The following is a 13,762-nucleotide window of genomic DNA, read 5'->3' on the forward strand; positions in this document are numbered from 1 at the left end:
AGGTAGCGAAGAAAATTCATGGAACTTGTGTTGGAGGCCTCCATTTGAACAGACCATAAAAGAGCACTTGGGAAGGACTCACATGCAAAATTCTTACACGCTAATATGATCATTGAATGAAAAAAAATTAAAATTTCGGCAAATGAATGGAAGGAAAGGTGGTCAATTCAGCAAACCAAACACTGTTAGGAAAAATCAAATTGAAAAATGACTCAAAGGGCAAAACAAGAATACACAGCACAGATGGGAATTATGAAGGAAAAAAAATAGACTTTGAAGAATAGAGTCAGGCCATATTAGATGTGAAAACCATCCCAGACAGAGAAAATGGAACAGCTGGAGAAGATGAAATAATGGAACAAATAATAGATGAAAAATTTGGGTTTTTGAGTGGGAGGAGTATCCTGAATCTCTGGACAGATCAATGTGAAGAAAGCAGACACCCGGACACTGAAAACGCCAGATTTCCAACTATAAAGAAAACCATCTGGAACCTCCCAGACAGCACGGAGAAGTTAACCCCCAAAAGGGTAAAGCTGGCTTCAGTTTTCTCATCTGGAACACTAGAAACCAAATGACAGTGGAAGAATCCCTGTCTATAGACCACAGAAAGAAAAGAATCCACCCCATGAATCCTATACACCAACAAGCTATCCCTCACCTCTCAGGATGAAAGAGCCATCTCTAAGACATGCAAGGGAGTATTTCATCCAAATATCTTATTTGAAAAAAATACAGTTGGTCTTCAGTACCTGCAAGTTCCAAGTCTACAAATTCAACCAACTGCAGATCAAAGGCATTTGAAAAAAATTCAAAAGTTTACAAAAATATGACAATAAAAACCAGAAATTAAAAATCAATACAGTGTGATGACTATTTATGTAGCATTTCTTTTGTATTAGGTCTTATAAGGAACCTAGAGATGATTTAAAGTATAGAAAAGGCTGTGTATATGTTGTATGCAAATAGTACATCATTTTATATCAAGAACATGAGCTTCGGTGGATTTTGGTATAGGGGGGTTGTCCTGGAACCAATTGCTCTGCAGATACTGAAGGATGACTGTGCTTACAGGAGAAACAGCCAAACAGCAGATGCATCAGAACGGAGACTAGGCAAGCATAAGAGAACAAGCAACTAGCGTTACGCCATGAACTTGAGGTTGCATAGACTGGGAATGTGAAATATACTAAGTGCTATATAAGGATTCCTGATAGAACAAGGATGTACTGCAAAGAAAGATCGAATCATTTCCTTATAAAAAGGCACGAAACTATTTTGATAAAAGCTAGAAGTTGGGAGTTTGTGCCAAAAGGCTAGGCATTTTGCTGGGTTCATCCTAGGAGGAGGGGAAGGGAGAAAAGAAAGCTATGAGTCTCCACTTACAGGAGTCAGGGGAGACAGAAGGTCTTCGTGGGAGAATAATCGGCATTTTATATTCAAATCATGGAGAAGTAAGAAGAGATTGAAACATTGTAGGAAAAATAAAGAGTCGCTTTCCAAATAAAAAGGTAAAAAACGGCAACTTAACCCGACTGGAAAACGGAAAATAAAAGTAAACGGAAGTAAAAAGAAATCATAAAGTGAAATAAACAGTCAACAAACGATGGAAGAAGTAAAATCAAGTATGTCAGTCATCACGCCAAGTGAGAAGGAACTTCGTTCTTTCAGGCAAAGGCAGAGTATATGAGTAGGGTGAAAAAGAAAAGAAAAAGGGGGGCGGCGCCTGTGGCTCAGTGAGTAAGGCATCGGCCCCACATACCAAGGGTGGTGGGTTCAAACCCAGGCCCCGCCAAACTGCAGCTGGGTGTGGTGGCAGGCACCTGTAGTCCCAGCTACTCGGGAGGCTGAGGCAAGAGAATCACCTAAGCCCAAGAGCTGGAGGTTGCTGTGAGCTGTGATGCCACTGCACTCTACCCAGGGTGACGAAGTGAGACTCTGTGTCTGAAAAAAAAAAAAAAAGAAAGAAAAGAAAAAGGAAAAAAGAGGAAGAGAAGGAAGAAAAACAGCTGTGTGCTGTTTCACAGAAAAGCACTTCACACAATGTAGCTAACAGAGAGTAGAGAATGACCAGCCCTTCACACAATGTAGCTAATAGAGAATGACACTAGTCGAATGTAAACAAAAGGAAAGGAGGAATGATGAGGGGAGTGTTAGACAAGGTACACTTAGGGTAAGAACAGACGCGATGTAACCAGAAAAGATACAATTCATAGGAAAGCTATAATAATCATAAAACATTAAAATCCAGTCTAACAAATTACCCAACACAGTTGTTCCCTAACTTCAAAAGGCATAAAATACAACTGATTTTTATTAAACCGGATGGTATAAAATTTTTAATTGTTTGTATTTAAAAATAAATATACCTTTGCTTCTAACAATGCATTCTGTAAAGTTAGCTTTATGCCAGTGACTGGCTAGAATGAAAACCTAAGTTTCCAAATGGTGTATTTAGCCAGAATAATCTGGAGGAAAAGATGTTTCTGGAGTGGTGTTCTATCTTGTTTTGTCTAAGAAATAATCCGCCTAAAAATTATTTGCTTGCATACTAAATGTAATAAAGCTTTTCAGAGCGGGTACTTATAAAATGAGTGGGTGCGAGGTGTAACCTCACACGGCCTTCTGTATGGCTCACCGTAACTTGTATTTAACTGTGAGAGTAAGGAAAAATAAGTTAGTCAAGGACTATTTGCGTTGAAAAGAAAAATCCTGGAATTTCCCAAAAGATGCTGCTTTCTTACAAAGCTGATGTGATTAAAATACAGCGATGAGTGAATATGCCTTAGAGAGTAAAGTGGGTTGGTGTGATAAATATTCTTTTAAATGCTATTTATAGTGAAAAGGCTGTGAACTATCTGTTTTAAAATATGGCTTTGATGATAAGGACGTAACTTACGAGAAGACTGCTAAACTTTGGATTCAATAATTACTTTTGAAGATTTGCTATCCATTTGATGAGGTTAGGGTATTATAATGCATGTCAATGGCAGAGAAAAATTTTAAAAAAATTACACATCCAACAACACAGCACTTAAGCAAAAACTATTGCAGATAGAGGAACACCTTGACAAATGCAATTACAGTGAGAGGTTTCAATATACCTCTTTCAGAACTGAACAAACCTAGTAGACAGATACGAGTTGAATGACACAATCAATATACTTTACATAATATACTACACACACACACACACACACACACACAGATACAAACTTTACATCTCCTCAGGACACTTTCTTACCTATTGGGTAGCAAAGATATACACCACATTGGATCATAATTCCATAAAATTAGAAATAAAAATTTTTTAAGTTACCAGAAATGTTTAATCTATTGGAAAGACTCCTATATTACCCTGGCTGTATAGTGGCTCACCCTGCCTTCCTTAGAGAGTCAAATTCCTTTGGCAACTGCTTGAGCAGATGTTATGTTGTATCTGTCTAAATAACACTAGCAAGTTTCCTTGAAATCTTAATGCTGTTTCCAAATCTAGTGAGACGCTCAGTCGTGCAGGGCTGACATGGCTTTCATCACTCCTCCCCCGGAGCTCCCTTTGGAAGAACTTGTGCTTCCCTTCTCCCTCCCTCCCATGCCTGGCATCGGTACCATTTGTCATGTCTCTTGGTGTCCTTTAAATCAGAAGGAAATTGCTGAGGTGAGCTGGCTCTGCGGTGAGAGGGCTCAGAGTGACGCTTTGCTGAAGGGATAAAGGACAAAGGACCCAGGTGTAGCCAATTTTCAGGAGAGCGCTCACTACCTTTCCACTTCCCTGGGGTTCTAGAACCACTTCGTTATCAGAATCAGGTCAAAAAATGCTGGAAGAGCAACCTGCTTGCACATCATTTATAGAGCTGTCATTTCCTCACTGTGGTTGGTCTAAGCCAGCCAGCCTCTTAACTTGAGGCTTACAGGTGCTCAAAGACTATACACATGGGCTTGGATGGGGAAAACACTCATCCTTATTTTCTGGAACCTCAGACTGGAATTTAGCATTTCCTTCAATTCTGAAGGTACAGTAGCTGTGTCTTTGTTATCAATGGGAATCACAGATAATTTTGTCATAGTTGAATTTCTGCAGATATTTCAAAATACTGATTAGACTCATTCATCATGCTTTGAAATTACAGTAGCTATCACTCCTACCCACAGATCATGATACTGAACGCATGGGTAAGGAGCACATATGTTTCCTTATCACATTTCTGCATGCTTTTGATTATTTTGATGACCATATCAATATAATTGGTTTCCTTTGGAATCCTATGTCTTTTATTTGATACATTTAAAAACATCATTCTGAAAAGGGTCCATAGATGCCACCAGACTGCCAAAGGTATTCATAGGATTCCTTCACAGGAATCTAACAGAGCTATCTGCTCTGGAAGTTAATTACCTTTCATTACTTTTATTTGGAATATATGCTGTTCTTAAGATGCACATAAAAAGCAGGAGACCTTGCCTGCAAATACTTTCTAGGTGGCCATATTTGACCTGTCAAGAGAACCAAGGATTCATGAATCACCTCCCTGTGTGAATGACTCAGTCAGACGGAAAGTGTGCGCTACTTTGTCCTTGTGCACATTGGCTAGCTTCACAGAGAGAGGCCGTCCCTAAGACTTTCCCTTCCCCTTTTGGCTTGGAGGAATCTCAGTCTGCTCCTCTGCTGCCTGGCACTTCCAGTCATCTACTCTGGGAAGGCCGTGGGAACACTGTCACCATTCCCGAATTCTTCCCTGATGTGGTGCCTTCTGACTCAAACCTCGGTTCCCATCTGAAAGAAGGGCGGCAACATGGTTCTGTTTATGTGACAATGACAAATCAACATGTCACCGTTAATCGCCAATAATTATTTTTGAAAAAATTAAAAAATGAATATTTTAAATTTTTTTGCTCTTTAACTTCCAGCACTTTAACTCTCCATCTGAGTAATGCCTGGCTGCGGGCAGGGAATCGGGAATTTGGCAGGAGAAATAAAGGGCAGAGTTCTCCACTGGAAAGCAACCCAGTCGTCCTGTTGTGGACACAGGTGCGTCACCGTCCTCATCACCATCGTGTGCTCTGCTAATATCTGTGAGTGTTTGTGTCAACTCATCTAGGCTGTCAAGGACTCCATTTTACACATAAGGAAGCCGAGGCATAGCCAGTCTTTAATAACTAGCTCAAGAAGGGAATAAAACAATGTGAATATCGACGAGAAGCAGGAGTTTCTATTTTAAAAACAATTGCAAGATACACACACATCCTTCACACGAGGCGTATTTTCATATTTGGAGTCGTGAAGTTTGCTGACCCTGGAAGATAGAGAGTTCCTTCCTCAACAGAGACAAGCATTTGGCCTTCCCAAAACATTGATGATTAGCTGGGCTAATTCCTAAAATCCTCAGGGATGGGTTATGAAACATTCTGTACCTCCTGGCTCAAAACTACCTTTGCAGAGACCCGGGCCTTTAAGAGTTACAACAGGGGAGATTATTCCTGTTCTAAGTGGACAGGTATATAGGAGCTGAGGACAGAATTGAACCCTAATGCTAGTTCCTAGCTCAGGCACACACCAGCTAGTGGCACTTAAATGTTAGTGTGTGTTAAATCAACTAGGGGGCTTCTCACCAATGCTGATGCCCGGACCCATCCCCAGACTCTGCATCTGATGCTTAAAGGTGGGGGCTCTGGGATGGCACCATTGTAAACATAACCCAGGGGATGTGATGGACCCACTTAGGAAAGCAATCCCTTAGCTCCACAGTAATGAGACGGGGGCTGTGTTTGTGTTTATGGGAAGCCATTTTCAAAGCGACAAAGTTTGATGTGATGGCGTGAGGTCAAGTACAATATCTCTTGATGAAATAACTTTCCTTAAAAGTTAAGGTTTTTCCTTTCCTACTCACTGAGCATTTTTCTGTATGTAACTTTTAGTTGTTAAAAAATATATGCCCCGGCTCGGCGCCTATAGCTCAACCGGCTAAGGCGCCAGCCACGTACACCTAAGGTGGCAGGTTCGAATCCCCAGCCCGGACCTGCCAAACAACAATGACGGCTGCAACCAAAAAATAGCCGGGCGTTGTGGCGGGTGCCTGTGGTCCCAGCTACTTGGGAGGCAGAGGCAGGAGACTCGCTTGAGCCCAGGAGTTGGAGGTTGCTGTGAGCTGTAATGCCATAGCACTCTACCCAGGGGGACAGCTTGAGGCTCTGTCTCAAAAAAAAAAAAAAAAAAAAAAAAAAAAAATATATATATGCCCCATACTTGGTTTTTGAACTTAGGAGTTGTCGCCTTGCCTTCTTGTTTTGAGACTTCTTTACTTTGGGGCCTTGGCTGTGTAGCAAAAAGATCATTTGTCAGGGGCAAATTTCTGCCTCCTGGCTCCAGAGAGGGCCTCCCACATGGTTGCTAGAATCTTGGGACCAGATACCTGCAGCATTTCCACAGCCCCACACCTCCTCCGAAACTTCAAAGTAGTTGGATATTACATAATGGAATTGCAAGCCAAAATCTTAGGAACAGGAGGAAGAAGTCTTCATACTGTGTCTTTTCTAGGTCTGATTTCTACACTAAATGATGTTTTTGTAGCACGGTCTAACCTTAGCCCGGAACTTGGTAGACACCAGAGGCCAGGCAAGGTGTCATGTCTGCATTGTCTCATTCAGTCCTCGCAACACCAGGAGTTAAGTATGATTATTATTTCCATTTTAAGAATGAAGAAGAGATTAAACTTGTCCACCTCGTAAGAGGCACAGCTGGAACTTGAACACAGGTTTTCTGAGGCCAAAGCCCTATGATGACCCCTATGCTATCCTGTTTATATCGCATACATGAGTATGTTGGTCTTACTTTATACACACACAACTGTATTACCAATACCCATGTGTATTCACCGATTTAGAGGTACATTTACATTATGTATAAACATGTATGTTACTAATATACAAGTACGTATTGCTAAGTGTCATTGTGGTCAGTGTCATACACTAGTGAGGTCTCATTCTTCAGAGAACCCACCTCTACAAGGAACCCTTTCTTACCCCACCCAGGTACCAAATAAACTTAGGGTACAGCTGCAGTGAGCTGGATCAGGGTGCATCTCATTTCATGGTGCGCTCATGTCCTCACTGCAACAGACCAGGTGTCCTGAATGGCTGCCCCCACGTTGCAGAGGCCGCTGTGTCATTCCTTTGCAGTTCCCCACCAGACTGCATCGCCTGAGGGTCCTCAAGGAACTTCTGCTCCTGCCCTACCTTCCCATTTGCACGACTTAGGAAGCAAGGAGATAGCTTGGGTGGGGGCTTGAACACAACCTTTCCTTTCCAGAGTTAAAGGAGAGATAAAGTCAAAATAGCCCTAAGAAATTTGACCAGAGTCACACTAGGGAACCTGACCTCTGCCTGGCTTACTGGGTCAAAGGATACTATGCATTTCTCTCACCCTGCCCTGAGCCCCAGTTAACTGAAACAAGGCAGGTGTAATGAGCTCCCCCTAGAAGGGGTCAACAGCCACGCGCTACTGTGGGGGGAGTGTTGGCAGAGTTGCTGAGCTGCTGTTTGGGTGGGACTGAAGGTACCATGGTGCTTCACTGCGGCCCAGAGGGACCACACCTGTAGAACACCTGTAGATCTGGCCAGGTGCCATGGAAGGGAAAGAAACAACACCAAGGAAAAAGGAAGGATCATAATGCAATTAATCTGGAACTGGTCTAGATCAGAGGTTTTCACACCTAGCTCATTGCAGAATACGCTGAGGAGCTTGTTAAAAATACAGATTCCTGGTCCCCACTCCATTCCCCTCCTCCAGCTCCCGTTCAGCAGACCCAGAATCTCTGAGGTTGAGGTTGGAGAATATGCATTTAAACAACTGCTTCTGTAATTTTCGTATTCTCCCTCCCAGCTAAGTCAGTTTTAGTAATATAATCTTTTTTTTTTTTTTTTTTTTTGAGACAGATCCTCAAGCTGTCCCCCTGGGTAGAGTGCCGTGGCATTACAGCTCACAGCAACCTCCAACTCCTGGGCTCAAGCGAGTCTCCTGCCTCCGCCTCCCAAGTAGCTGGGACCACAGGCGCCCGCCACAGCGCCGGCCATTTTTTGGTTGCAGCCATCATTGTTGTTTGGTGGGTCCGGGCTGGGGATTTGAACCCTCCACCTTAGGTGTACATGGCTGGCGCCTTAGCCGGTTGAGCCACAGGCACCGAGCCTTAGTAATATAATCTTAAAGGCCAGGTCAGGGTATGAAATTATCCAAAGTTACTCAGCCAGGTCTGAATACAGATTTTTCTAGTTCAGTAGTCTATCCTTTGGCAAGGATAGGGTCATTTTAAAAATCTGAGTTCATTTGAAGAGATATAGATTATATTATATTGTTTGTTGCACTGATTTCCATTCTTTTCTTTATATGAGGCAGGATCAGTAACAGCAAACTCCATCCCGTTGAAAAATCATGTAAAACAGAGTAGATTACTTACTTGGCCCTTCACCAGAATTTCTTAGAGGGTGGGCCTTGGCGCTCTGCTCAGAGTTGCCTCGGGACAATGCATTTCCAAGGGGCAGCACCGTATCTCTGTGGGTAACAGTCCTATGCATTTTGCTTTTAAATTTCTGATGAACACTGAATACTTTTCGAAATATGTACCATATAATTTGCCATTTGAACCATTTAAAAGTGGTTCAATCATTCAATGCCATTTAGTGGATTCATACTGTGTCAGCATCACCTCTCATTTCAAAATATTTTCATTCATCCCTAAGGAAACCTATTAAGCATTCACTCCACCTCCTGCCCCAGTTGCTGGCAACCAGCTCTATGGGTTTGTCTGTCCTGAATTTCTCCTATGAATTGAATCATATCACATGTGGCCTTTTGTGTCTGGCTCAGCAATTCCATGCCTCAGTATATACCCCAGAGAACTGGAAACAAGTGTTCAGACAAAAACTTGTATGTAAACATTCATAGAAGCACTACTCACAATAGCCAAAAGGTGGGAAAAATCCAATGCCCATCAACTGATGAATAGAAAAACAAACTGTGTCATATCCATATAGTGGAATATTATTCAGTCATAAAAAAGATGGAGTATGGATGAACTTCCATACAAAGTATCTTAAATGAAAGAAATCACATTGTATGATTCCACTTGTAGAAATTATCCTATACATTTTAACATTTAGCCTCATAACCCAAGATACTGTTAGAATGTAGCAGTTTTCCAAACCAACCAACCAACAATTCTGGATGGTGCCCCTAGCAATCCTGTTGTCTCTATCACTGTAAATAACCTAGATCTTCTATGACATAGTTGTATGGGGGGGAGGTGCTGGGGTATTAGAAATTATACTCAAAGTAGAGTCATTAAAGTTATATTTAGGTAAATAATATGCAAATAAAATATAAAATGACTTGTGTTATGCTAAAGTTGAGTAATATTAGTCTAGCCCAGGGTTGGGAAGGGAAGAAGCTTACCCCAAATCATCAGAATTCTGCAATATGTTTTTTCCTTAACCAAGAGGTCATAATTTATTTTGGATTATACTATCACAGTCAGCAAGATACCTCTTAATTGTTTTGTTCTGTATGTATTTGGAAGTTAAACTCATCATCTAAGTTGGTTTCATGCAAAGAGACCAATGGGAACTCACAGTTTCACCTTCTCCAACAGCATCTTACTGTGATTAGCCTAAAACTGACAGGGAATTGGCAGTTCTTCAGTTTCCTTCCCCTTAAAATGCTAATGTGCCTTGACAGTGTAGAGATCAGTGTCTCCACAAATCTCAGATTTTCCCTGTTCTTTATGAAGCTCATTCTGGAGCCATCTCAGTGGCTGCACTTGAAGTAAGTGGGCTGCAGAGAAGAAGAACACCCTGGGGCTTCAGGGACCAAAAGGGCTTCTTGCTTACCGCTTCCATCAGGCCCTTCACCGTCGGCGACTTCAACATCAGAGCGTCAAACACGTCATCCGTCTCCTTCCTCACGTACAGCAGAACTGGAAGGGAGGGAGAGCTGCGTGAGGGAGGGCCCACAGCTCTGCAGGTGCCCAGGGACAGGCTCTGTCACACAGGTGTCCCAGGGAGGTGCCACACAACATCCCACACAGGTGATGGAGACACCTCCATAGACAACCGTGGCAAGGGACTGGTGAGGAGCGATTCAATGAGGTAAACTGACAATTGGGTGACACCTATCAGCTGTGAGGTGCTTTTCATGTTTACATTTGAACTTTTCAAGGTGGGTACATGATCTCTTTATGACAACTCTTTCTGCAACCTCTTTATACTATTTATTTGTTCATTCAGTAAATGCTACTGGATGCCGACTTGGGCCCGTGGGCCGTGTGTGCTTGGAGCTGGGGTTGCAGCAGTGAGTTAGGTCATTGCCCCTGACCTTACGGAGCTGCCGCCCACAGAGAGAGGCGGGCCTTCCCCAAACAAGCAGATGACTAGACAGAGTTATGAAGGAACCGACATAAGACAGTTCTTACTAGTGCCTGGCCTTGCCTAGGCAGGGGAGGTGTGGAGGTGAAATGCTCTGGGAAGGTACCCTCAAAGGAGGGATCTGAGTTCCGAGGGGTGTGTGGGCATGAGGGCAGGTGACAGGTGGGATGGAGGGGGGAGAGAGAGAGAGAACAGAGAGAGCAAACTCCTGGGGCGACAAGCAGCAGGTGCACAGGCCCCGGGCACTGACTGAGGCAAAAGGAGGAAAAGCCGTAGGGTGCAGGGTCCCAGTCTGGTCTGACCCCAGAGTTCAGTCCCTGCTGTGAGCTCTGGGCACTCCTTCTCCAAGCCTATCCTCCTCTGTGAAGCAGGAATATAATACATGTGTCTGCCTCCTGGACTACCGTGGGGGTTAAATGTGGTAACAGCCACATGGTATGCTTAAGCTCGAGCCCACACGCAGCAAGCACCTGTATCTTCAAATGGCGGATGAAGCAGCTGAAGTTCTAGTACCATCAGGGCTTTGCTACTAATTTCTATGCAAAACCACCTTCTGAGTTTGAGAATGTACAGAACATGAGAGAGGGTAGGGACCCCGGCCATCATTAGAGACCAACATGCTGAGGTTCAGAGAGGCTGAAACACTCCCCCGGGGGTCCCACAGACTGACAGCTGCTGGCTGCTGGCCCTTCTGCTGGACAGTGGCCTCCCTGCCTGTCCTCATCCTTACAGCAGCTGCATTACAGGTCAGGTCCCAGAAACAACTTGGACTTGCCACTCAGATGCAACCCTCAGGCCCACTGAATGACTGCCCTTCCCTGCTCCCTTCTGCCAGCGATGTGACTTCTGCTGCTTCCTTCAGAGGGAAGGAAGAGGATTGAGACAGAAGCCCCACGCATCTGGCCCTCTAAGAAAATGCACAGATCAAAAGCCCGGTCTGGATCCCAACAACAGGCAGATATCAACTGAGCTACAATCACCATCAACCGGAAGAACAGAGTCGAAGCCAGAAAATGAAATCAGCTCTACCCAAACTCCCAGCCCTTCCCCTCCTCCTGGTCCCCTAGGACTTCATTAAAGCTGCTTGCTTGGCAAGGGCCACGGCTACATGGGCACACATGGCTCCTGCTCACAATTCTTTTCTGCCGCTGGAGTGTGTTCAGTTGGTATATGAAGAAAAGAAAGAAAAATCTTTTTTTTTTTGAGACAGAGCCTCAAGCTGTCCCCCTGGGTAGAGTGCCGTGGCATTACAGCTCACAGCAACCTCCAACTCCTGGGCTCAAGCGAGTCTCCTGCCTCAGCCTCCCAAGTAGCTGGGACCACAGGTGCCCGCCACAACGCCCGGCTATTTTTTGGTTGCAGCCGTCATTGTTGTTTGGCGGGTCCGAGCTGGGGATTCGAACCCGCCACCTTAGGTGTACGTGGCTGGCGCCTTAGCCGGTTGAGCTATAGGCGCCGACCAGAAAAATCTTTAAGTATTGCAGAGTTTCTTCTTTTAGCCAAATATAAAAGTAAAGTACCAATTAAATAAATAGATTGAACGTGTCTCCAAAGATTTCCAAATTTAGTTCTGGAAGGAACATTTTATAGCCTGCATTTCAGCTAAACCGAGCTAATGACATAACGGCTATTATCAAGGACTCGATGTGAAGGTACAAGAAAACATAATTAGAATATAGGACCTCAAATTACATCCAGATAAGGAAAATTAAAGTCAAGGAAAACATAACCATCAGCGGCTGCTACAAATGAACATTCTATAACATCTCCAGCTGGCTGACCTGAAGGAGACCCCCAAACCGTATTCTATTAAAATGAGGACTGCTGGTACCGGATTTAAGAATCTCTTATTTTGAAATCATTGCCTTTAAAATATCATGGCTGCTATACTCACTTTAGGTGTGGCTAGAAAGCATTAAAGGGGGGGGGGGGGTGTCCCATGGCCTGTGGGGAAAATGCCAGGCAGGGAAGCCCCACTGTTCTCCTGCTGAGCCTGTTGACAGCCACAGGCCGGGCGAGCTGGGCTCATGGCACACCCCATGGCCAGCCCCAGGAGCAGGCTTTCATTAACTCTGCATCTGGGGTGGCGTCTGTGGCTCAGTGAGTAGGGCGCCAGTCCCATATACCGAGGGTGGTGGGTTCAAACCTAGCCCTGGCCAATAATGCAAAAAAATTAATTAATTAATTAATTAATTAAAAAAAAAACTCTGCATCTGGGGCACAGCAATTGCAATACTCACTCTGCCATGATAGCAAGAACAACTGTCATGCACCCAGACATTGCACAGCCAAACGCAGTCAGCTGCTCAGGGGCGCCCTCACATGGCTGCCACTGGCCACCCTGACAAATGGCTACCAAGGTAAAACAACCAACAGTGATAATTATGATTGTTCTCCTTGGGCAACTTCTAACAAATAAACAAGAAGACAAGTTACTGGCCCGGATTCAGTATGTTTCCTCAAAGATCAGCTCCAAGCAAGGGGCTCAGTAACCCCACTGTTCTTTTCCTAGGACAAGTCATTCCTGGGGCATTTTCCCTATGGCTGGTAGGTCCCAGAGCCCTCATGAGTCTTTATGATTTCGATGTTTCCAAGGTGACAGCCTGTTTTTAATCACAGCCAAATACACCTTCCAGTGGCAAATTTTGTGCTGGCTTCACAGTCTCAAAATAATCTGACTAACTACCAGGCACTAACTAAGGAGGGGAGCCGTGTCCTGAGCTCCAGGTAACTGCCCTAACGCTAAAGCATAGGAAAGGCACCGAGGTGTGGGGCTCAAATGCACCCGAAATTCAACAGGTGAGCCTGCATAATCAGAAAAAGTTTTAAAAGTTTAAATGTTGCTAATGTTACATTTGTGCATGTATGTTCTCTCCATTCTGAAAGACTATTTATTCATGATAATGAGGATATAATTCAACTAATAGAGGCCTAATAATAAAACCATCCTCATGGCACTCATGGTGCACTAGGCTCTTGCACGAAGTGCCTTCTTGCATGTTAACTCATCAACCCCCGCAGCAACTCGGGAGCAGGGCCTCCCACCACCCCCACTTTACAGGTGAGGGCTGTGAGGAGCAGATGGGGTAGCTGTGGCAGGTTGCAGAGAGGCTGCTCAGACCATTATGCAAATCCCATTTTAACAAATAAGGGAAAAAAGCTTCTCAATAACAAAGACAGAAGCTGTGTAGACAATGGGCATATTTAACCCAGTGAGCTGATTCTTTGAAAAACCAATACTGTGTAAGTCTAAAGTCTCTGGAAGCCTCGGGGATGGCTGCAACCAAAATACAGTTTTTGCACTTACTCCGGGACGGACAATGGATTAGGTATGGCCTGGACACCCTGG

The 13,762-nt window shown here is 44.0% G+C and overlaps 1 protein-coding gene across 2 annotated transcripts in view; it reads right to left on the reverse strand.

Annotated features, from left to right (window-relative positions):
- Positions 1 to 13,762, reverse strand: part of GRHL2 (grainyhead like transcription factor 2) — a 123,359-nt gene that overhangs the window by 4,622 nt on the left and 104,975 nt on the right. For both annotated transcript variants that reach the window (XM_012809952.1, XM_012809954.2), the window contains exon 14: positions 9,880 to 9,965. In XM_012809952.1, the coding sequence (XP_012665406.1) occupies positions 9,880 to 9,965 (86 nt within the window). The remainder of the gene's footprint in view (positions 1 to 9,879; positions 9,966 to 13,762) is intronic.

Source organism: Otolemur garnettii, unplaced genomic scaffold (assembly GCF_000181295.1).
Source record: "Otolemur garnettii isolate 467f Iridium unplaced genomic scaffold, OtoGar3 scaffold00004, whole genome shotgun sequence".
NCBI lineage: Eukaryota > Metazoa > Chordata > Mammalia > Primates > Galagidae > Otolemur > Otolemur garnettii.